The sequence below is a fragment of the Anguilla anguilla genome, chromosome 12 (assembly GCF_013347855.1).
Source record: "Anguilla anguilla isolate fAngAng1 chromosome 12, fAngAng1.pri, whole genome shotgun sequence".
NCBI classification, from domain to species: Eukaryota; Metazoa; Chordata; class Actinopteri; order Anguilliformes; family Anguillidae; genus Anguilla; species Anguilla anguilla.
This window is the reverse complement of record NC_049212.1, coordinates 20,218,829-20,244,108: the sequence shown is the minus strand read 5'-3', so window position 1 is coordinate 20,244,108 and position 25,280 is coordinate 20,218,829. Positions and strand designations below refer to the sequence as shown.

Below are 25,280 nucleotides of genomic sequence, written 5' to 3'. Positions count from 1 at the left end.
TGTCAACAGTTGAAACGCACCCCAAGTTTTTGAGCTGGGCGTGGCTAATGACCTTAAAACGAGCCCAGGTGCCATTGTAAACGTCAATTTTTTTTAAAAAGTGCATGAAATATAGTTTCTACATAATTTCCCCACACATTAGCTCACTGGGGAAGCTAACCTAAAATTTCCACTTCAAGTTTAAGCTTTTATATTTAGGAAGAACAATTGTCATTGCCAGTCTTTCTTTTTTCCTTATGAAAAACAATTCTTTAAAAAGCAATGAGATCTTTTGTCCAGTTCACCTGATTATAATGAAAACACATGCACTGCACTGTTGTCTGCTGCCAAGTTAGGTAGATCATAAATTATTCAAGAGCAAAATGTCACATAGGGTCTACAATGCAGGACAGAGGGTTGGACACTGCCAGACAAAGACATGACTAGGAGTCAGCCAAAAACATTTCAGTAAGAACATTTTTGAAAATACTAACTCTTATTAGACTATGAAATTATTTCTGTACACTGCTGTGAGACATCAGCTCTGACCTTCAAAAGCACTTGCCAGTCAGAATGCATGTCTGAGCAGCATACTGCATCTAGCTATTGGGAGCTTAGGTAAGGGCAACTGCTAGACCTCGTGTTCAGGCAGATTTTGTTCCTGAGAGTGTGAATTTCACCTGACCCAACAAGCTCAGGGGTAAATCAATATCAAATCAATCACCTATTGACCTGCTTATTTTGAGAAAAATTCCATAAATGTTTGCCCATGAGAGAAATGTTTGGACCAGGGCTGCCCAATCCTGTTCCTGGAAATGTACCGTCCTGTTGGTTTTCATTACAACCCTAATGTGGCATACCTGATTCCACTAATTGGCAGCTCAACAAGATCTCTAGCTGTTCAGGTGTACTTTGTTATGGTTGAAGTAAAAACCAACAAGAGGGTAGATCTCCAGGAACAGGGCTGGGAAACCTTGGCTTAGACCGTGATTCCTGCCAATGCATAAATCATTCAGGAGAAGGTGCTTAAAGCTGGCCGATTTTGGGTCACTGACCATACCATACCAAGTCATTCATATCTTGGGGCCCCACTCATCCCCAACCTCCAGCTTTCTTAGCTATTGTACTAATTCAGGTTATGGTCCTATGGTTTTAGGATTTTCTTATGGCTGATTATGGATGCAGTCTGTGTACACTGAGGACTATATGAACTATATGAACTGAGGACTATATGAACACTGAGGACTGTTGGTTCTTGCTTCCTATAGTTATAGCATTAGCGCTTTAGTGATGCTACACATATACTCACTGCCTGCTCTTTGGATGTTGTTAGTCTTGCACTATTACTCACATAAATCAGGTGAATGCACTTATGTTCTCTTACACAGAAAGTCACTCTGGATAAAAGCATTTGCTAAATGAATGTGAGGTAATGAAAAATCCTTATCAATGATAAACATAGGAGGGTGATTTTGCTTTGATTTAAAGTTTAAAATGTGTTTGTAAAATTATTAGTTAATTTCTGAAAACAATTTTTTTTTTTTTTTTCTTCCGTGACCTCTCTCAGCTAAGAGCCTGCTCGCCCCATACAGGCTGTCTCTGAGGCTTTAAAAAAAAATGCTTTCATCTCCTTAGTCTCTTGCAACATGTCTGTGCTCCTCAGTTGGTCAGTCAGCAGGAATATGTGTAAACATGAGATAAAGAATCACAACTGCATTTACTGGGCCGGTTAGCAATGCCATTCAAAATCCCCAACCAACCCAATTTACAAAAATGACAGGCTTCTATAAAGTACTGTAGATGACTTGTCTCTGCCAGCACAGTAATCTGCATTTTCCGTACCAAGGGGGAATTCTGCATGTTATACATTGATTTGGCAGATAGGTTGAATTTTACTTTGCCTTATAGTGCTGTGCAGCCTGTCCAAAGGGACAGCAGTTGTGATTGGTATGCTTCTTCTGAGGTCTCACACACAGGACAGATGGGCTGCTTATCCCCCAGACAGAAGAGCTCCTCGCCTCGTCTCGGGCTGGGCATTTCCGACCTTGCAGCAACCCCCGAGAGCTAGTGAATGTAAGAAGAATTCACAAAGTTTATTCAGAACCAGGCTATGAGGAGGCTGACAACTAGAAGACTCTGTCCTGACCTCTCCTGGACCTTCCCGGGAGATGTTCTGAGCCCTGCAGTGCTGCACAGGCTTTAGAGAGACTGCGGCTGCAGGACAGGGAAACCGGATCCCTGAAGATGTCACAGAACACAGGACATGCAAGATCATTTCTGTGAAGAACAGCCCTGCAAGCTATTTTTAAAGTCACACCTCTGACGGAAGCCCATAGAAAGATCTGAGGTTTCCTTTCAGTACTGCAAAATTTACCCACATACTTTGCAAAGGCCCATTTCAACTGGACCAGAGTTGTTTTTTTTCTCTTATTTTTAACATGATAAACAATTGCAGAAAATAAACCCACATTTTCATATGTTATACATAAAACAAAGAAGTGCTAATTGTACAAGAGAAAATTAAAAATGTACTTTCTGCTTACATTTTTACAGACTGAGGTAATAGTACGTTTCTTTTGCATAAAAATGTACCTGAAAGGTTTTATTCATCTAAACACCTAAAAGTGTCTTATAGCCGATTCACGTAACTTTAATGTAGAAAAAGATGAAGAACACATTGACTACCATTGGTTAATATGGAAAGACTCAAACTCATAATGGGGCAGCAATCCCACCTGTCTGTCATTATTATAATCAAGTTTTCCCTCTTAAAGTATTACGTGTCTTCGTTCTGTTCACAAAATGTAATTTTTTCAACATTTTTCATTTTTATTTATCCTTTATTTTTACAAGTAGGTTCATTGAGATCCAGATCTCTTTTGCCAGAGACCTGTGAACAAATAAAAACATGTAAAAACAGAAAGGTACAATTAAGTCATGTTAATATGTTAACAGCAGTCAAACAACCTACAGGGATATATCAAGTACATACAAAATTAAGAAAATCCATGTGTAAGACTTACATTTTTTTCTATGAGAACAATAGATTTTAATTTCAAATGTTCATTCCTAAAAAGTCTCTTTGAAACATTGTGTTGTTCCCTCGATTGACTCAAATCCTCCATGCAAGCTCCTTTTTGCCAAATGGCTGAAGCATGAGAAGACAGGCTTTAAAAGCTTGAAATGGAGAGCTTGCTCACTGGAACAGGTTCAGCTGGCTACAGAGGGGTCAGCGTCCTGAAATGCCAATGAGAATGAGGAGTGGACCATGAAGAGAAGAGAAAGAAGATTAAAGTGAGTGGAGTTGTACAGGGAGTCCTGGATCATCAGGGAGAGTGAGTGGGACTGTTGTGAGGCTTGAATCTGGAGTAACGACGGGTCTTGTGAGAGATTCTGAACGGGGGAATGGGGGAAAGTACGTTGGATTGTAGAACAACATCGAGTTTTACTTTTTTCAACATGAGGGAGTGAGATGAATTGTCGGAGATTTAACATCAAAGAGAGTGAGTGGGATTGCAGGGGAAGTTTCTAACACCAGAGAGTAAAGTATGGCTCTTGAGAGAGAGATATTGAACATGAGGGAGTACACTGGGCAGCAGGGAGGGTGAGTGGAGTGAAAGACGAGGTCCTGTAGAGACAGGTTCCAGAGAGGCTGCAGAAGTGAGGACCAGTGTCAGCAGAACTGCTGGAAACTGCTGCCATGGTACTCATTAAGGATCCTCATTAAGGAGTTAATATATTAAAGTGAATCCTTTATTTAGTCTTCATTATATTAGATTTACCCATGTGTAACCACAGTTGGGAAAACTGTACAAAAGAGATGACTAACCAGTATTTGGTCAAACAAATCTGCTGTCTGTTTATTAGGTGGTGTTAGAGAGGTAAAATAAAACTGCATGGAAAACAATAGCTATGGCCATGTACTCAGTATGGTAAAACACGCTTGGCTTTACTCCAGGCAGCAACCAGACTGGTAAAAACTACCATGTGGGTAGATAGTGTGAGTAGCTATAATCATTTTCTGTTTGTTCGATGTCAGTCCATATAGAATGCTAATCAGTGTGTGTCAGGCATAGTTTATACTTCTGTGTCACTTCATAAAGCAAAGATGTATGTAATTTCCCTATACAATAGACTTGACATTTCCCCTTGGATGTCAGCTATATGCTAATAAGCTTAGAGGAGATGCACATCTAAGAGAAAACAGTCCTTACACACTGTGTAGCTGCTCCACTGAAGTTGGTACAGTCAAAATGGTTGAGGCATAGGTTGCTTTGCAATGTGGCACAGAGGTATAAACTATAGAAAAGGGCAGCAATAAATTTGACCTGTTGTAGTTTCATTCTTTATGAAAATTAGAAGTGTTACTTTTTGGATGAATGTCTTTTACAAAACTAAGAAACTAAGGGGACCGTGTGGTATTGGTTTGGACCAAATGTCCTTCATGACCAAATTATAATCAGTTATAAAATGATTAAACAGAAATGACATGCATCCCTCATTTTCATTTATTTTCATAACACATGTACAACACACATTTTTACTCTGATTTTTTAACTTCATATAGTTTTATAGTTTAGGTTTATTTCTTCAGGGAATCAGTATGAAAATGATGCTTATACACATCATACACATATACAATGACTAAAATTCCATTTATCACCCCAGCCACTCACTTCTGACACTGCTTAAGCCTGCCTCACTTTACCTCACTTTGCTTATGACAAATCAAAAAAGACCGCTTGTAAAGTTATTCTCTCCTTTTTCTGAGAGAGAAAATCAACTTGGAGGGCAAGAGGTAAAAACGATTTTAAGAAACAGCAGTGGCAGCAGGGACCTCGCGGCGAGGCCGGCATCTCAGAATCCCGTGCACAGGTCAGGGAAGTAACGCCACGTTCAGCTTGTCCCTGAGAATCTCCTCCTCCTCCTCGTCCGCGTGACCTTCGGCGGACTCCTTCCTGTCGGATCAAAGCGGAGGGAAGAAAGAAAGAGGGGAAAAATCCCCCGGCTTCAGCGGCGTCCCTGGAAGCGCTGGAGACTAGCGTGTGACTAGCGCCTTAGTGCTAACGGCCATGAATGAAACATGAGCGCCGCTACGCTAAGCGCCTATAAATATGCACAGTGCGTGGATCAGGGTGCCCCTCCCTCACGCCGGCGCTAAAGGCAGCGGGAGGGGGAGAGAAGAATGGGGCCTAGCACCTCGCTTCTGGAATCCGCCAAAACCCACCCCACCCCACCCCCCCCTCCTGCGTAAGACGCGGCGATGCAGGGCCACCAGTGCTGGTCACTCGCACGTATCTCTGAAACCACGTCCGCATTTGAACCCTGTCGTGTTTCAGAACTGCACCGGGTTGTCCTTTTTAATCCTGTTCCCGCACGCTTCGGTGTAACACGGCGTGGCTACGAGACATTAGTCAAGCAGCCCGGAGCGGTGATTTCTCCCTCTCTTTACCCCTCGTGCGCGCACGCAATCAGAGCGACACGCCGCACACAGTCGCTGTCACTTAGACGCTCACACACTAGCAGCAAATGGATATCAAAGGGAGATTTACTGCCATTGTGAAAACAGCAAGCCATTCGTAATGCTTAAAATCAAGACAAGCCACTGTGGATATGCACACGTCAAACACAAAGTCATACACACACCCACACACAAATGCACAATAAGGATAACTTGATTCATTCAGCTCATTTCTTATTGGTACACAAACTGCCACACAGACATTTTAAAGCAGAGAAATTATTTGAAAACTGAAGAGGTAAAATAAGCTACAAGAGCAAATGCAGTCATAGCACAAAGGCACACACATGACATGCATCCGCACACACGTGCTTAAACCCAAACACGCACACCCACACGCACAGCCTCTCATCTTCGAAACTTTTCCTCCCGTAGCCGAGAGGCAACACCTCTGGGCGGCTCAGCACGACGGGGCGACTGTTTTACGGAGGTAGAGCGAAGACGGGATCACACGCTCGCGCTGTCTGGTGGAGGGTTTTTAATGAGGCGACGTGGGAGAGAGCGGGCTTTAACAGAGGGAAAGCAGAAACAAACGACAGAGCGGCCTGATGAAAAGGCGCGAGCGGGGCGGGCGCGGGTCACGGGGCGGAGACGGCGCGTGCGGGGGGGAGCTCTGGGAGCTCGCAGGTCGGGCAGCGGCGGCCCCAAACCCCCCGCAGCGCGCGGTCGGATACAGCACCGCGCGGCTAGCTCGAGGAAAAATAAAACGCTTACTCCGCTGCGCTCCAAACAAACGAGCGGTTACACACATTCCTGCTTTCCCCATTTCATAATGAACACAGGACCAGAAACGCTAATTATTCTGGGGCGCGGGTGTATTGGGGAGTTTTAACGAGTAAGCAGAGTGCTAACGAGTTGCCATTAATGAGCCTTCTTTCCGGGGGCTGGAAATACCTACCGCTTAGAGCCGGCTCTCTCGCGGCTAGCCTCCAGCCCTCCGCGCGCCTGAGCTGGAGACGAGGCCCCTGGGTCAGACGAGCACGTGCCTGAGAAACAGAGAGCTCGGTGACATCACTGCCTCATTACATCACAAATCACCAGCACGCACTCGACCCATGCAACAGCACAGATGACATTTAACAGCAGGAGCCATGAAGCCGTGATTAAACAGAGCAAGAGTGCAACGGCCACATCGTTCCACAGACCTGCTGACATCTGAAAAACATTTTGAGTAAATAATAATAATGTTCAATTACCAAACAATGAGGAAATCAAATAACATTCAGATCAGATTGTAAAGTATGCGTATACAAGCAGAGTCTGTGGGAACTCTCGTATGTACCGTATGGCTGAATTCACAGAAGTAAACTTCCAGCAAATACAAGCAAATACAAGCCACAAAGTGCACAAGCAAACTCCATTCCTACCTCTCCGACTAAATCACTGCATTCAAGGAAATAAAGTTCCGGAAAAATACAAGCAAAGGAATTGCATTTTCCTCTCCAGCATGGACAAAAAACATCTTAGCCTATGAGCTACTGCCGGTTTGAGCGATTGCCGGTACAAACTACACGAGCAAACTGCATTCCTACAGTACCGCCCTGACTAAATCATTGAAGGAACAAGAGTTTAATTTCACACAAAACCACAAATTTTCCTAACAGTTTTGGACTGTGGCTGTAATGGCCGGGCGGTGTTGGCCGACCCCGCATTAAATGAACTGTGTGTACACCTCCGAAGTGCTCAAAGGACCTCCGGTCATTAATGGGCTTAATCTACTTAATCCAGAGGCCTTGTTCCAATTGCACGACATCGATCCATAACAGCCAGCGAATGACTAACAGCGAAGGTAACTGTAATATAATGAGACGGGGTGTGCCCAAAGGTTGCCTCGTTGCGGTTAGATTGACACAGCGCAGCACAATTCATCCAGACAGAAGGCCTAGCCGTTAGCAGCGCCACAGAATAAATGATAAAACAGCAGACACGCCATTAAACCCAACCATCAAATGAACATTTCTCGCTTAAGTCATTAGCCTGATTAATCTTTCATGATACTTAATCACAGCTACTTATTTTCATCTCAAAACGTGCACTTTTTGGGCAAAATAACTCTTGTTAACAAGAATTCAAAGGCCTCTGGTCAAAATCCATCTCTGTGGATACAGCCCAACTTTTGTCACCTGCACTTACAGATGAACGGTGCGAAGTTTCTTACTTAAAGATGCTGATGCAAACTTAATGCATGAACGGTAAACAGAATTAAGCGCGCTTGTTTTCAGGGAGAGCTGATTGAGCAGTCCTCCGCTCAAGTCACCTTAGTGAACCTGCAGTGTCTGTAATGCTGATGGTCATGTGCTCTTTTGATTGCTTCTCTCAGGGGAAAAGCATGTAACCTTAAAGTTGCCTTCCTTTTGAAGGATATTATAAACTGTCACAGTGTCATTATGCATTTGGTATTAATAGACATCCTTATCCTAAGGACACATCTATTTTACATATTAATACATGATGAATATTTCAATAAACGATCTGGGTGAAGTTAAGTATTCATGGACACTAGAGGAGTGTCCCTCCTTGGAATTTTGTGGCCAAAATTGTAATTAGGGTGCTAGACCATGTTGCCAGGGCTATGATTTTAATATGAACTAAGTAATTGACATTTGGTTCTCCAAGGAGACAAATGGACGAAGGGCTATTTATTATAAGTGCATACTTTGCAAAGCAATGCTAATGTTTCCCTGGATGTATGAATGTGTCGAGCCAATGCATGGCAGTTATGTTAAAACACTGGGCACAGCGTAAAGCACAACAACCTCTCCTGCTCATCAGCCTGAACTCCTCCTCCAGATTGGCCAGGGCCAGGCAGTCCGCCTCGTCCCCCAGCAGAGGGTCGTCACTCTCCATCCTGTCCACACACTCGATCTCCGAAATCTCCTTAGCGGCCCGCGACTGGGGTCTGGGCCAGGGGCTGGACTGAGGGCGGGGCCGAGGGTGGGGCCTGGCACTCAAGCCCGCGCTGATTGGACGGGCAGCCCTGGGGGAGTTCCTGGCTGACCAAGGCCGGGCTTCAACAGCCCCTGCACCTCACAGAGAAACAAGGACAAATGACAGGGCGGAGACCAGAGGAGGACAGAAGTGAGGCAGGGGAGGAAGAGGGAGAGAGACGGGAAAAGAGCAGAGAAGCAGGAAAATTACACACCCGGTTATCACAACGCAGGTTGTGCTCGTGACTATGTCTGCTTTGCTTCAGGTACATGTTGGCTCTCTCCAGGCAATAAGCAGACCACAGCGGTCCGCTAGCAACAGGACCGTTCACAGCCTATTTTGTATTCTCTGAGCTGCTGGCCCTCATCTCCTGCGCCTTGCCTGGACCGTCCACTAGAACACCGCCGCGGTGCTGATTTGCGAAGCGCTGGCAGGCAGCGGCGTGACATCGCTAGCGGGCCGCTGCATGTTCGCCAGCTGGGTAAACACTGCATTCGCACACCACACTTAAAGCGAGCGCGAGAATAGCGAATAGCGTCTAATCACACGCTTCCTATTAAACCGCGCGGCACGGCAACGGCAGCGCCTGCGGGGCTGTGAAATAACTGTGAAGTGTCGCCGTGACGACGGCGTGGTTACGGGGGAGCGCTGCTCGTTAGGACGGGGCTGTCGTCGGCCGCGTCTTTTACCGTGTACCGCGCAAAAGACGCGGGTCATGTGAACGAGCGAAGAGACGGGTCACCCGATCGATCAGTTTTCGGCAAGGCGAGGCGAGACGGGGGGGCCGCGAGCTCACAGCTGTCAGCGGGCGTCGGCTCAGCCCCCACCCCCCCTACTCCCCTCCCCACACACACACCGCCACAGCCAGGGGCAGCGAGCCTCCCAGTTCGATTTGGACCGGGAGAAATTACACCCGTCACGGCGGTGAACAGATTGTTTTTCTTTGGCACTCCGAACGACGGGCTGGGGAACAGACGCCGGCCTGGAAGGGGTCCGGCGCGGAGTAATCTCTTTACCGAACCCCCAGCGTCCCCGGCAGGGCGCGCCCGCACGCAGGAACCCGGAGCACGCTAACCAAACAGGCTTCTGGCTTCCTCCGCTACGGCGCTATCCGGCCAAAGAACACCTTCCACCTGTGAAAACTCTCCGCTTCTGTCTGTCTGTCCCACTGTTCTTCCTCATTAAGGGCCTTACTTCTTAAGGACCGGCTTACGGACTGTGAGCGATGCAGTGTCCGGTAAGGTGGATTAAATGTTGTGTAAAAGTCTGTTTAGTCTCACTAGGAATGCATTAGGCAGGGGTCCAGCATAAAATATTAAGCACGTTTCGGTCTATAAATCTTGATTAAGTCTCTGAGAGTGTTTTCTTGGTCCTCGGGGGAGGTGAGATGGATTGATAGCGGGAGAGCAGAAAAGCCTAGGGCCTTTGAACAGGAGAAGACTGGAGCACATTAAGATACTGGGGAGGAAGATAAAATCTACTGGGAGACTTAATCGTACACATACCTCACCCAAACGCCAAGGACAAAAGGACCAGCAGGCAAAGAATTAAGACACATTTATGGACACGTTTATAGACAGGACGACAGACATACCGTTCTTCAACTTATTTATGCAGTACTTTGCGGTCCAAGCCCACACACACGCCAATAATTTACTCTCCCAGACCCACAGTGACACATACATCATTAAATACACTTTGTCTGCATTCGCTGTACAGCAGAAAAATCCCAGTCCTTGTAAATTTCGTGTCACTTCAGCCTTCGTAAAAACAGGCGGGGAGGGGGGGCGAGAGACCCTTACCTGAGAAACCGGACCTCTGCAGAGGAGACGCAGGTAGGCGGGGCTTGGCTGTACGAGGGGAGATGCTGATTGGCCGGCCGCTCAGCACGCCGAGGACCAGACGTTCGTCTGCGCAGTCACGGAGGCTGCTGCCTGGCCTCCAGCTCTCTGGGCCTGGGAGCAAAGGAGAGGCGGCCAATGAGAGCGCTCGGCTAGTCCTGAGGTTCGTGCCGCTAGCCTGGAGAAAGCCGCTTCCCCTTAACCGCGCCCGTAAAACATGATGCAGTGTGACTGAGGCAGGCCAGACAATCGTAAGCCATGATGTACTGTCTGGCAGTATGCACGCTAACAAAGAAACCCTCTGGCTTGGAGGCCTGTGGGAATTTAAATGCGCACTCAGGAAGACGTGCGCTGAGGACGACACGCAGTCTGAATATGTAGCTGTGAACAGGGCCTGTGTGAAGGGCAGGGGTCTAACCTGTAGGTGTAAACTGGAGGAGTTAACAGAGTGAGAAAGTAAACTGCGAATGTTGTTGCTTAGCTTGCACCCGCGAAAATAAACGACAGAAAAAAGGCGGCATGAGCTGGCCTCAGCCTTCACACTTCTGCAGCACCGATAAATGCATGTTAGGGAAGCATGACATCATACTGAGACTTTCATTTTTGTCCCCTATGAGGGACAAGAGTCTCAAGGTCAAGAACAATATATTCTTCTATGCTGAAACCTTCAATAAAAAATAAAATATATTTTAACATATTCTCACAGCAACATTTTTGTAATTCAAGACACTTGTATTATATCAAAAACTCTAATGATTATTCCTTTTTTCTGACAGGTCTCAGGAGGATATGTTAATTTTCTTGCCATTATCAATAACCAGTATTGGTCTGGCCATACTGGCCAATGCCAACATCAGTGCTAATGCCTGCCTTTTTACATTATGCTACAGATCTAAACTGCAACCAAAGTTCCACACTCTTGGAATAAGTCAAGCACAGACGACAATCCATTTAGGAAAATGTAACAAATGTTATTTGTAAACAAAATGTATTTCTACTTCCTTACTGGAAAACTTCCATTAAACAGAACCTCTAACAAGAATTGATCTCTTTTAATAACCAGGAACAAAAACATTAAACTGCAAATAAATGCCAGTCTCCAATAACAGTGGAAATACATCGCCTTGGTAACAGGGATGCAGTTTGTCCCCTTGTCCCACTGCAGTACAGTTTAAGGTAGCTAGCTAACTCATAGGTGTCACTATTATGGCACCAGAGACGGTTTGGTATTGAATTTAAAGGCTTGAGTAACGTATTATTTGGGAAATTAGAGTGGAGCAGCAGCAGCAGCACTTTGGAATAGACACAAAGTCAGTGCGCTAATGGACGGGGAACAAAGGCTCCAACAACTGAAACGCACAAATTCCAAGAGTTCATTGCTGCTTCACAATGACGCTACCAATATGTGCAGATACATATGCTACCTGTAGGTCAGTAATGTACTTTAATAAATACACTTTCAGTTCTCCAAGCCTTTTATCACATCGATCGCCAATTTTAAACGCTGTCTCGTACTAATGTGAAAACCCATATGCTGGCAGTTTCAATACCAGTAGCCCAGATTTAGAATGACGTGTAGCCTAACCCCCAAGCAAGAAAAACCAACAAATGCTGGTCTCCAATAACCAATAAATGGCAGGCTTATTTGCTTCGTAGGCAATGAATGGGTGGGCTATTAATTTGAAGTTTTATGGCACTTTATTATTAAGCACAGGGCATGAGTCGAGAGAGGTCCTGAGTCTTCGTATAGATTTGCTTGTCAGTTAATCTGGTAAAACAAGATCAATTCAAAATAAATAATAAAAGAGGTTCAAATGACTACGATTAGGCCCAGGGCCCCCATCAGGGGCAGGCAGCCGGATACGTGAGGTCAATGGTCCGTGAGCTTGTGTTAAATTTTATTGACCCGGGTGAAATTCCTGGGTGCGACAAAATGATATTCTCATATTACTCCCGGGCTCTGGAATTTCACCCTGCAGCCCCGATTAGGCTACTATTTCAGCAAGATATTTCACTTAATTTACAGCATCAACGGTTCATCAAATGAGTCACCTCTCTACTGCAGGCATGTTTCATCATATTGGCCCATAAGGTATTACATATACAGTATGTGTGTGTTTGTAAAATTTTGCCACCAGCATCATATCATAATTATCATCAACAGTGCAGCATGTGTAGCACAGTCACAGCACACGTGATCATAAAAGATCAGTTTTGTGTAAGAAGGTGGCTTTGTGCAAAAGTGCAGTTTTGTTCGATCCGTCTCCACCGCTCATTTCGCTGGTATTAACTCAAGGTTTGACTCTATTGGATATTCTACCCCGGTCGCCAAACCTTGGTTTTTGTCCTTGTTTTTCTCAGCCACGACAGCAGTGCTGTTGAGCGAGGCTGCAGGGTGTGACCATGTGACCTCCTCCTGCGGGATGTAACAGGGCCTTTTGTGACATCACGTATCAGTGCTCATTACACTGGACACTGAGCACAACCAACAGCCTTCCAGGTCCCACAAGGACTCATTACTGAGGTTAGACTGTGTGTTATGTAAGCTGCTATTTAATGCTTAAGTGGTTTGCTGTTGCTGTGAAATCAAACTGTTTTTGTAGCGCAAATAAAACGGTGTAATAGACTATGTTTTTGTGAACCAGCATGTGTTTTATTTATAGATAGTGTGTGTGTGTGTGTGCAGGTGTGTGTGTGTGTCTTTGCGTGTGTGTGTTTAGGAAAAGTCAGAAATAGTTTTAGTAGTTTTAATGATGGAGAGTTTGGATGCAGAGTAACGATGCAGAAATGTGATAGCCCTGAATGCCTTATGATGAGCTGTGGTTGTTGTAGTGCCTCTGAGGGCCAGTCGTGGCTGAAATGTGCTGCGGTGAACATGCAGCATATAATCTGAAGGGAAACTAAAAATGGCCAGTATTATCACTTATTAACAGCTGAAACAGAGGAGGTCAGACACAAGGTCTGAAGTAACAGTATCTCATCAGGGGGTTAATACAGTCATGTGTAAACAAGTGCAAGAATATATACAAATATAATAGTAATGTTTATTTTGCTTGTAAATTACTTAGTATAAATGACATATATCTAAGTTAGGATGTGTCATTTTCTGTCAATAAAATGTTATCTAAATATATTCCCTTGTGATATCACATTCTCTGTACTGAGCAGCAAAACACAGTCATTATTTGTTTGGTTGTGATTCCATTGACTATTAACACATGTAGAAACTTAGTAAGTGTCAATCATTTTGACTGGAAACTAGGGTTGTAGGTTTGCCTGCTCATGAATATTCATGAGGTCAGGCACAGATAGCAGGCCTCGCTGAAACCCTTTCTCTGGGACCCCAGAACACAGGGTTGTGCCTCAAGTGCAAAAACAATGGAACTTCCCATTGGACTGGACTTGACCCACCTCTGTCAACAGACAGGAGCATTACAGCTTACAGCAACCAGGGTGACCCCAGACCCCTAAACCCTTGACAATAATAATCTTTCCCACAGACATGTGCCATGTTTCAGGGGAGACCGGTACAGCGGTTTGGCTGTGACAGGGAAGAGTGCAGCATCCTCCAGACCCTGCCGGTTAGACCACAGGTCACATGTCGACCCCTGCATTCGCTTTGCTTTGTCGACCTCTAAGCTAGAAACAAACAAAGCTAAAAGGAGGGGTCTGTTGGGGTGGGGGGAGGAGGTGCGGGGGACTGGCAACCGGTACAGCCTGGACCCTGCACCCCGGCCGCGGCTCTTAAAGGGAAAGCGCGCTAATCCCCGCCCTCACATTTCTGCAGAATAGATAATGATTTCTCCAGCAGCGTGACTTTTTACCCTCTTTTGTGTTCATAGACTGCTTACCACGCAAGCGATGCTCTCACTTGATTGCTCACATGAATCCCACTCATAACGAAGCCGTTACAAGGACCTAGCGACGCACGCTAGTCTCAGCTCACATACTTCTGCAGAGAAGATGGCCATTTCTCCAGCAGACCTTTTCTTTATGCTGCACAGCGCACACACACTGCTCCGGCTTGATTTCTAATATGAGTTCTTGACATATTCCGAAGCTGTTTTGATTTTTTATTTGTTCATGACTGCACCCCATTAATAGTTATGCGTGTCACAGTAATGAGTAACGATTCTGAATGGAATATTACTCCTGGCAAAGTTGGACACAGATGCAATCTTAAAATTTAATCTCCTGTAACAAAAGAGCGCCAACACTTGTGTTTAATTGCATGACAACAGGAATTTGCTCTCCGCACTGACCTCCAACGAGGCGCTCCACTGGGTCCTCGCACTCCTGGGATTTGTGTGCGGAGAGGGGGCCGGGCGAAACACGGCCAGCCTCTGGGTCCAAGCCCAGGGTGAGGAAGCCTTCCAGACCTGTGTACTGGACCGGGCGATAGGCCAGGCTGTGCAGGGCCTGCATAGGGTAGAGAGAGAGAGAGAGAGGCAGACAGAAAGAGAGAGAGAGAGAGGGAGAGATAAAGAGAGACAGACAGAGAGAGAGGGAGAGAGACAGAGAGAGGAAGAGAGGAAGAGAGAGAGAGAGAGAGGGAGAGAGAGAGAGGAAGAGAGAGAGACAGGGAGATAGAATGTGCTGCATTATTACACCTGGGCACATCAGTATGGATTACATCTCCGAAGGGCTGGCCTGCACACTGCTCTCCCCAGAGACGTGCAGATTGAAAAAGCTGGATTAGGCCATTTGCATGCTAGCTGGAGTGTCTAAAGAGGTGAGAGAGAGAGGGAGCTAGATAGCGAGTGAAAAAAGAGAAAAATAACAATCGAGCCGTGTTTTGCAGAGTTAGGAGATCAGACGAGTGGGATGAGAAAAAGGAAAAAAAGATATTACAGTCTGCTCACATGAAAAGAAATGGAAAATATTCAATTTCTGATTAGGTATTCTGTATTTGCTCATTTTTAAACATAATTAATTCACGGCAGTTGAAGGAACATGACTTTTTGACATGCAGACAAAGCCTGGAATAACAGTTGTGTCTGATCAGACCTTTAATTCTAGGTATTTAATAAACCCTTTTCTGGTGCCTTTTGTGTCCACTGCTTTAGCACAAATTGCATCATTAAACCGAAGTTGGGCAATTGTCCCCTTCAAATTACTATTTTTTCTCTCCCCTTTCTAGTGTGGCGATTTCACAGGAGAAAAATCGAAATATGGACCTTTTTGAATAGAATATGAATAATATCTAATTGATCAAGTCACTCATAACCTATATTTTTTATGTAGTTGGAAACTTCATTGTTCGCCCAAGTCAAGCAGCCAGGCTCCTACAGTGAACCGTAAATGCTGAGTCAGCAGCAAGTGCTCGCCAAAGTCCTGAAAGTGCTCATTTAGAAACATCAATGCGGTTTGCACCTGGAGTGCAGATCCCCGTGTGGGAGGCATAATGGTTGGACAATAGATAATGGGAAATGTAGCTGAAATAGCCACAGGAACAGGAAGGCTTTCAGGATACACTAATGCTGTAATACTAATTCTGAACGGTGTGTGTGTACTGCAGTGGGTACCAGTGATGGCTGGTAAGCATTATTCATGACTGTGTTGGGGGCGGGGGGTGGCCGGACTGGTACCAGGGACGGGTCAGAGAAGAAGACAGGCTGGTCGAACGTCCCCATGTCCGGCTCGGGGTCCAGGCCGCTGCCCAAAGCGGAGTCCGGGTCTGTCCCCAACGGCACTCTGGGAGGCTGAGGAACATGGCCCATCTGCTCTCCGTGTCCCTGCGCCCCCAAACCAGCTCTGGCACTTATCTCCTCATCCTCATCGCCCCAGCGCGGCGACTGCTCCGGGCTGCCGCTCGGGGTCTCGCTGCAGGAAGCTTTGCGCAGACACGAAAGAAGACAGAGGAGAGAGAAAGACAGGGAAAGGAGGAAATCAGATCTGTTGGATGAGCATTTCATGCACCTGCCTCCTCAAAAGATTGAAAAAATCCTCTGCAGAGGATTCCAAGACTCACAGATTGAAGGCAGATCCATTTTTCATAACAGACCACACCAAGCTAGCAGGGTAAATCTCCTTTTTTTCCCCTTACGCAAATACATTAATAATGGTTATTGCTGCACCTCATCTTTTTAAGTCGACATATGACCTCCAAGTGAGCTGCTCAAGTTTTTGCTGCTGCTATGATTTGGCAGCCAATCCCTTCAAATTTAATAAGGAAAAAGTCTCGCTGTTTACAGATTGTACAAGCTACCGGTGGCCATTTTTCACCCTATAATCACCTTGCTGCCTTGCGTTACATTACCCTGTATACTTACTCGTTGCCATAATTGATTTAACTTTTTTTATTGCCATGCTTGAACTAGCTTTGTCTGCAGAGCAGGAACAAGAGAATCCTCATCAAACACAGTATTTGTTGTGTCTATACGATGAAGTATGATCATTAATTGCTTCTGTACCCTGAGAAAGTTCAAGGATTTTTTGTTAATGTGATTTAGTGGTCACCTGATTCAGCCCTGGACTGTGGTGCAGATGACAGGGTCGGACTCAGACGATTAGCTGACAGCGGGGGCTGAGGAGTTTCAGTCAGGACAAACTGAGTAGGCTCAGAGAGGGAGGCAGACTGTAGAAACCTAATTGACATAGAGGGCTGTTCAAATGGTGGTGGTGACCCAGATCTAGTGGACAGAGGGGTTGGTGGTAGAGACTCAGTTGATTTGTACTTTGAGGCCAATTTGGGTGGTGGTGACTCGGGTGATTTATCCCTGAAACTCGGTTCAGGTAAGGGCAACCCGAGTGATTTATCCTTGAAAGCTGGTTCATGTAGGGTTGTTCCAAGTGATTTATCCCTGAAATTCAGTTCAGGTATGGGCGATATTGGTAATTCATCCCTGAAATCCCGTTCTGCTAGGGTTGATCCTGGTGATTTATCCCTGCAACTCTGTTCAGGTAAGGGCAACCTGAGTGATTCATTCTTGAAATCCTGTTCTGGTACAGTTGATTCAGGCAATTCAGCCCTGAGACTCAATTCAGCTGATTCATCGTTGATATCGCGTTCTGCTAGGGGTCCTCCAGGTGATTTATCCCTGCAACTCAGTTCAGGTAAGGGCAACCCGGGTGATCCATTCCGGAAATCCTGTTCTGGTACGGTTAGTTCAGGCAATTCATCCCTGAAACTAAATTCAGCTGATTCATCCCTGAAATCCTGTTCAGCTAGGGTTGATCCAGGTGATTTACCCCTGAAACTCAATTCAGGTAGGGGTAAACTGGCTGATTTATCTCTGAAATCCTGTTCAGGCAGAGGCGACTCTGGTGATTTGTCCCTGGAGGGCACAGGAGTTGGTGGTGATGACCCAGTTGATTTGGACTTTAAGGTCTGTTGAAGCGGTGGCGATCCAGGTGATTTACCCCTGATAGTCAATTCAAGTGGTGGTGAATGGTGTGATTTACTCCTGAAATTCAGTTCAGGGGATGGCAACTCAGATGACTTGTCCCTTGATAGAGATAGCCCATTTGATACGGACCTGAAGGACTGGGCTATTGATGGTGGTGATACAGTTGCCTTGGGTCTGGAAGTGAAATCAGGTAGCGGTGACTCAGCTGATTTGTCCCTAGAGGGCAGAGGAGTTGGTGGTGATGACCCAGTTGATAGGGACCTATAGGACTGGGCTGTTGATGGTGGTGATGCAGTTGCTTTGGGTCTGGAAGTGAAATCAGGTAGCGGTGACTCAGCTGATTTGTCCCTAGAGGGCAGAGGAGTTGGTGGCAATGACCCAGTTGATATGGACCTGTAGGACATGGACCTGGAGGACAAGGGTGTTGATGGTGGTGATGAAGTTGTTTTTGCCCTGGAGGGCCATTCGGGTGGTGACGGCCTAGTCAATTTGAATCTGGAGGGCAGGGGGTTGCGTACTGAAGACCCAGTCGACTGGGGCCTGGAGGACAGGGGGGATGGTGATGACTGCCTTGAGGCTACAGCAGACTGTGGAGGTCTAATCTGGCATGGGGCAGACCAGGATGTCTTCCTCAAGGTCGGTTTGGAATCTAGTGAGGTAGTCATCACCCTGGCAGATCGGGATGTGGAGGAGCGGGGGGATGGAGGTGGGGGGGTTGGAGAAAGAGGGGCCTGAGGCGACTGAGTTAAGTGGGACCTGCATTTCTGGGGGGAAGGAGTGAACCCGGGGGGTCTTGGTAATTGATTGACTGGATGGTAATCGGTCGGTTCTTTGCTTCTCTTGGTCTCCTGGTGTCCTGGCTCCATAGCTATTCCTTCAGCTTCCGGCATCCTTTGGGAGACACGTGGACCGTTAATCTTTGCACATCAGCCGAGATGATATACATGCTGCACAATGCTTTGGGAATTATCTTTTTGGGATAAATTTCACAAAGGTCCAGATTCAATCAAACTGCAGTGTCCTCAGCTTTGAATAATGTATTAAAGTGTTTCATACATTTTTTGATCCTTAGCTCAACTCCTGAGTGGCGAAGGGAGAGTGAAGTTTCATGAATCTCATCATGGGTGAGGGTACAGAGAGCTATTAATCACAGACTTGCTATATAAATATAATAATATAAAAATATTTTGCGTTCCACAGCAAATCACAGTCATTGGTTGAAGTCAGCGAGCTACATGGTAGCTCCACCCATTTTTGGTTTAAGGAAGCCTCACTCTCCCATTACAACTCACACAGTCATTTAGATAAGAACATTAATCCCTCACATATCCAACACTGTTAGGACCATCATGGCATCATTTATTTTTTTTCAGCAGACTGTACAATAAGCCACTGAAATATATGCATATAGCGTATTTTTCAAAATATATATATCATTTATGAACAATAAAAAGCTGTTGAACATTTTGCTGAATATTTTGATATCACAACACTCTTTCCAATCACATAATCTTGACACATCTTGAGCATGTCCCTGGTTACCCTCTTTTCAGACGAGAAGTACCTGAAAACAGCAATGCAAACGCTTCCTTTTGTCTCTCTCTCTCGCTTACTTAGTCTGAACAATCTTACCACATTAACAAAAACTTCCTTTGCCCCACCCTCAAAACCACACAGGAGAAGATAATCGCGTGGGGAGGGGATATGGTGTGGAAACACAGCCTGTTTAAGTTTGCAACTCGAGCGTAAAGGAAAAGCGTGATGGAAATAATGGAGTGAGTTTTAAGTTATTTCCACTCTACAATCAAAGGCTCATTACACATGGTGTTATTGTGTCAAGGTGATGCACGCAAAGCATGCGAGTCGGAGCACGGGCTTTAATTACGCCTCTTACATCCCGTTGTCCGTTTCCAGTTCAGCTGTAAAGGTGCTGTTCAGCACAGCTGAGTCCCCAGCCATCTGCAATAAAAATACACGGACAGCAATCATGATGTCTGCACTGGGCTGCACTCATTTTAAAGGAACATTACCACGGCATCAGTGTCTGAACCACACTTTATTAATACAATTATCCCTGGGAGAGGCCCAGGGAGGATGCGCTGTCAGTTTGTATAGAGACAGAATCGCATACAGGAACCTGTTCTGATTATAATCGAAGAGAGGAGGCACTGGTTAAAATAACTGGAGCTCACCTGCTCTAACTCCACCATGCTGAGACATGATTTAGCTGGGCTGTCTTGCTGATTGCTGCCTGTGAAAAAGCTGGACGTGGAGGCGGATGCGGAGGTGGAGGCGGTGGTGGAGGGGGCAGCGTCTGTGGCGAAGAGTGACGCACAGTACCTCTGCATCTCCATCTCTTCAGCTACAAGGCAGGCAGACACGACCACCAATGAGACGCGAGCACAACCAGATTCACAGGACACTCTGTTCTGTGTAATGCCCAAACTCAATCAACGTTTGCTCTCAACTCAGACTTAAACACATATCTAAGAATTCACAAACACAGTGTGGTAAGTTAAGTTTGGTCATCCCAGAGCTGGTCATGCTGTGTTTGTGAAAAACGCATACACCTGCATTTATTTGTCAGTCAAAGTAAAGGACAGTTGTTGATTGAATCCAGGCCTTAACTACTGTCAAAGGTCCACACGTACTAGCAACCCTATCACTCTATATCTTCCTCAGGTCATACTATGCTAGAAGAGGTATTGGTGGGCCACTAGGGGGCGTTCTTCCTTCTGCACCAAATATAAATTCATTGCCCCAGCACGGTGTTACAGAAGGTGCTTTCTTTCAGATGAGACCGAGGTCCAGGCTCAGTGTACTCATTAAATATTCCATTGCGCTTTTTAAAAGAGTAGGGGTATTAAGTCCAGTTGTTTTGACTCAATTCCCACAAAATCCGGTTCTCTACATTGGGCCACCTAATCACCCCCTCTACAAGCTACACAATTTCTGCCCTCCCTACACACTCAGGTCATCACTGCAAAAGATAACTGAATTCTCAGTAGATATACATGGTATTTTTTCTAAAAGAAACAAGCCTAAGTCACCAGTCAGCATGTGCTGCTGTAAACCATCTGTCCCAAACAAATCAACCCCTCTCATAATTCCTGTAATATGCTATATGATGTCACACGTCATCTCAGCCATGTTGAGCAATGGGATCCACTCTAGTCTCGGCTTTTCTGCAGGAAAGAGTCTGACAGCTCTGCAAAGTTAATAAAAGTTAGGGGAACAGAGTCAACATGGTGCCCCACATAAATGTATTATTCATACCCGCTGAATACATTTCAGAAAGAGATCAGTCTTGTTCGCCACTCTAAAACATTTATGCAGGAAATAACTAAAATCTGCTTCATGAAATGCAACTTTTTGAGCCCAACGGTTTGTCAGGATAGGCTTTCAGCTGATGGCGAAATAAATAAATAAGACGCGGAGGAATAAACATGATCTGAGCGAAACTGAGCTTGAAAACAAGTGTCAGCGTTGAGCGCTGGAGTCAGTCGAGCTCCACCTCTTTCAGACGGGGTAGGCGATACGGGGCCTGAGAGTTCACACCCATCTTGGGGGTAAAATCGGCCGGGGTACCACAGAGACGGGTCTGAGGTGGGACCGTGCCGTGGCGGGGTCGTGTGAAGGGCGCCTTCCACACCTCCCCCGCACGACTGCTCACTCGCGCTGTGATACCCCAACTGCTCTCCATTCTGCCCCGCGCAGAACACCGGGAGCTGGATGACCGCCCCTCGATGGGTTCGAACCGCACGCGGGCAGGCGCAGTCGACTGCAGGGGCGGCGGTTACCCGCGGTTACCCGCGGTCGAGTGCCCCGCGCGGCTCCCGTGTTTCTTTATTTCCCCTAAGAAAAGGCGAATGAACCTGTCAGTTCTTCCTCGCCCGTCACACGGCCGGCATCCGCCTGAGATTCCTGATACGGGCCAGCGGCAGGGAGCGGTCGATACTCCTCGATAGGCGTCCTGGAAAATAAAAAAGGCCCCAAAAATAACAGAGTAAATAGGATTAGAGCAGAATAGGTTACGGGTGCTTTTTTTTCCATTATTTTCCCAAAAATCAAGCCCTTTTAAGTCCCCTTCCGCTGATAAGTAATACATGCCCGGCGCACCGCTACGGTTTACTGCAGGGATTTAGATATGTGAGCAGAGCCACGTTGAAGGGGACAGATACGGCAAAATACGACAAGATGAACTTTAACTGACTTTAGATAAACGGGGTAAACTTGGAGAATGTGAGACTCTGTCCGTTTTAGCATGCAGATGTGCACGGAGCTCTCCTACCGATTTTCTCTATCCCCCGCAGGATTAAGAAAAACCGTTTTATCACCTGCGAAGGCTCAGCTATGCACTGACCTTTGAAAGAATATTACACTTTTGGGGCGACTTCATTAACAGCAGTGTAATTTCCCTGGGTAAATTTCCCCGTGATGGCAAACACGTGACTTTAAAGTGAGCACACCGAGCGGTAGGGCTGCTGTGCTGTAGTTATAATCGATACAATCAAGCATAAAACACCTAATGAAGTGAAACTAGTGCATCAAAGGGCAGCTTTTATTGGATGGCTGGACTTCATCTAAGAGGTCAGTCCTGAAAAGCAGGACAAATCCAGTTAACCGCCATACAGTGGAAATCACATTGTTCGCGTTCTCTGATTGATTTCAGGGTGAGGGTGAGGGTAGCGTTTGCGTTAGCGCTCGAGCCCGCGCGTATAAGCTCTGCCGCGTCTTTGCGGTTTGTCTCGAGAGAAAGGGCCATTCCCCTCCAGCTTCCGTCTCACCGTCTGTGTTTCTTCACCAGCAGCTTCTCCATGTAGCTCAGGCCGTGTTCCCTGAACTCCACCTCGATCGGCCGTCCCCTCTGGACGAGGTCGGCCTGGGCGGCGAAAACCTCGGTGGGCGCTGGGCGAACAAAGAAAGAAATGGAAAAAAAAAAATCTTTCGACTTTCTTAGAGCCCAGTGGCGCAGTGGTCTTCATGTGCCAGCTGGCTAAGTCACATGCCTGACTAATGAGTCTGTCTATTTCAGTTTAGAGAATTGGAATAGATTGTAAATTGTGAAATAAACTAGGTCCCAAGTGTAGTTGTTCATAAACAGAATAAACCCCGCATCTCAACCAATTTAAACCAGCCAATCCCAGCCAACCCCAGCCATTCTCGACGCATCTCCAAGGAGAACATCACCCGACAGACACGTGCATCTTATAAAACCTTGAAACCATATACAGAGTCTAAAGAGTCAAAAGAGTCAAAACTAGTTATCCGATTCATTATATCATTTGAACAGGACCTCAAACTAGAAGCAGCATATTTTAATGTGACGCAGAAAGACAGCAAAGGCCGAGGACACAGAGGTGGAATGGGGCGAAAGTTACGGTGCCGGAATCAGCACAACTGTGGCTGCAGTGGAGGCTGCAGCAGAGTGTTTGCCATGGGCAAGCAGTCAGGCCCTGGCGTAGAGGACCTCCCCCTAACACAGCAGTCATTATGTGAATATGCTTGGACCAGAGCTTTTACAAACTGCTGCGGTGGTAAGCACTTTTCACCACCCAGCAACCCCGGGATAGAGAGAGAGAGAGAGAGAGAGAGAGAGAGAGAGGGAGAGGGAGAGAGGTGGGGGGGGAAGGAAGAGGGAGAGAGAGAGAATGGGGTAGGAAGAGAGAGAAGGAGAGACAGGGGAAGGGAAGAGGGAGAGAGACAGAGAATGGGGGAGGGAGAGAGAAGGAGAAAGAGGGAGAAGGAAGAGGGAGAGAGAGAAAGGGGGAGGGAGAGAGAGAGAGGGAGGGGAAGACAGGCAGACTCGCCCGGGGCACCCCCGTCAGTATGCACCACCACAATATTGCTTGCTTCTAATCTTACATAATGGAAAAATAACAGATGCCAAGACGGAAACATGCAGGAGGCAGAGGAGGAGAAACCACGGTGAAGAGGATAAATAAACCTTTAATTGTTTCAGGGATTTCAGATTTCAAATAGAATCCGAAATCCATCTGGAGGAATTCTGAAGGAATACAGTCACCTGCGTTACCAGCCTGGAGTTCAAGGCTTATTATATTTCACCGTAAGCATTACAGAAATGAGCCAGTCAGTCTCCGTGGGGACCAGCGTGCGCACATGCCCTCGTAACGAGGAAAATCATTAATGCTACATTGTTTGTGACAATAGGGAGAAAGGCATACAAGAAAATCAAAGCAGGAGAAAAACCTTTCTTTAGAAAGCTCCATCACTTCAGAAAACACAGCAAAATGAATACGAGAAGAAAACTACTAATGAGATCAAGGCACAGAAGTAATGTTTGCCGTGGGTTTACAAAGTTATATTCATTGCAGAAAATGATTGCAAACACAGTGATTTTATATGCAGTCAACGCTGGGGTGCCCTGATGTGTCCAGGTGCCATGAGGTCAGCTGGTCACATGGCTTTCACAATCAGATTTAAGAAGTTAATACTTAACATTCTGCCATTTTAGGTGGTGGCTGAGTAAAACGTATGTGAAGATCTGTACATGGTGTGTTAAAAATGACCTGATGGCGCCAGTCTAATTAATAAAGGTCCCTCTGTCCCACCCCAAAACAGGTGCATTACCTTTCAGGGTTTCTTTCAGTCCCCACAAATCCTCTGGGCCCACATCTGGCTCTGGGTCCACCTCCACCTCCGGCTCCAGCTCCACCTCCAGCTCTGGCACCGGCTCCACCTCTGAAACCCCACCCTGCCCTCTCCACTCCCACAGTGCCTCCTGGAACGATCTCTCCGACTCCTTCTCATCATACTCCCCGCACAACAGGTTCTGTCTATGCTGGCTCTCCGCCTCTCCCCTCTCTTTCACACCATCGTTCTTCACAAGCAAAAGCTGAGACACAAAGAGATGGGGGGGGGGGGGCATTTGGAGACAGGGAGACAGGCATGAAAGACACAGAGAGGGAGGTGTAATGTCAGCACTGTGTGGGCCAGCACGGGAATGTCTTAGTGACTGTGGGGTTAGAAGTAAACACCCAGCTAAAAATGACTGCTTCCCAGAACATTCCTGATGGTTAGCATGGTGAACGTTCCCAAAACAGATTTGTGAAGTTCCCTCGATACCCCCTGCATTTTTTATTGGAATATTTCAGGAATGGTCTTGGAACATTATGCATTTTTTATTGCAGTTTGGTGTAAATAATCATTTTAATTGATTGTGGATGGTCGTTAAAATGTTCACTTTAACAGGAAAGTTAGCAATGTCCAACTATTCCGGCATTTCAATAGCTGCCTTTGTAAAATGCTATTGGCACGTGTCCTCCATGATGGGGAATGCACACCCCAGGAATGCTTGTACAGGCTGTATGTGGCCTGACCAGCAGAGGGCGACACCAGGCGCACTGAGCAGAGCGGTGACAGAGCTTCTTTTCTTTTTTTTCCACACAAGAAGGCCGGTTCCAATGTCTTATTTACAGATGGTTGTTGAAGTCCTGTGGTTTTTAACAGTACTCTGTCACTCTGCAGTTTGTGGAGGATGGACTTGTGGGGGTCAGATCGATAGCGATTACACAGCTGAGTTCTTTTCAGGAGTAAACAGTGTGGGAGGGCCCCTGTTGAGAAAGAGCCTTGGGAGGAGAGTAGGGTGGGGGGGCCATTAGAGGAGCAACAGAGAGGAGCAGCGATCAGCACATTAGACTC

The 25,280-nt window shown here is 46.3% G+C and overlaps 1 protein-coding gene across 5 annotated transcripts in view; it reads right to left on the bottom strand.

Annotated features, from left to right (window-relative positions):
• Window positions 1–4,471: 4,471 nt before the first annotated feature.
• zbbx (zinc finger, B-box domain containing) overlaps window positions 4,472–25,280 on the bottom strand; it is a 31,926-nt gene continuing 11,117 nt past the window's right edge. For 2 of the 5 annotated variants that reach the window (XM_035383700.1, XM_035383701.1), the window contains exons 9-20: window positions 24,210–24,474; window positions 22,406–22,526; window positions 21,494–21,591; window positions 19,811–19,980; window positions 19,513–19,577; window positions 16,729–18,509; window positions 15,858–16,102; window positions 14,532–14,688; window positions 10,231–10,383; window positions 8,257–8,520; window positions 6,399–6,486; window positions 4,472–4,937 (exon numbers count right to left, since the gene is read on the bottom strand). In XM_035383700.1, coding sequence (XP_035239591.1) covers window positions 4,856–4,937; window positions 6,399–6,486; window positions 8,257–8,520; window positions 10,231–10,383; window positions 14,532–14,688; window positions 15,858–16,102; window positions 16,729–18,509; window positions 19,513–19,577; window positions 19,811–19,980; window positions 21,494–21,591; window positions 22,406–22,526; window positions 24,210–24,474 — 3,489 coding nt within the window. In that variant the 3' untranslated portion in view covers window positions 4,472–4,855. Of the gene's footprint in view, window positions 4,938–6,398; window positions 6,487–8,256; window positions 8,521–10,230; window positions 10,384–14,531; window positions 14,689–14,793; window positions 15,019–15,857; window positions 16,103–16,728; window positions 18,510–19,512; window positions 19,578–19,810; window positions 19,981–21,493; window positions 21,592–22,405; window positions 22,527–24,209; window positions 24,475–25,280 lie in introns of those variants that run through there. The other 3 variants (XM_035383703.1, XM_035383702.1, XM_035383704.1) reach the window with 3 other exon arrangements.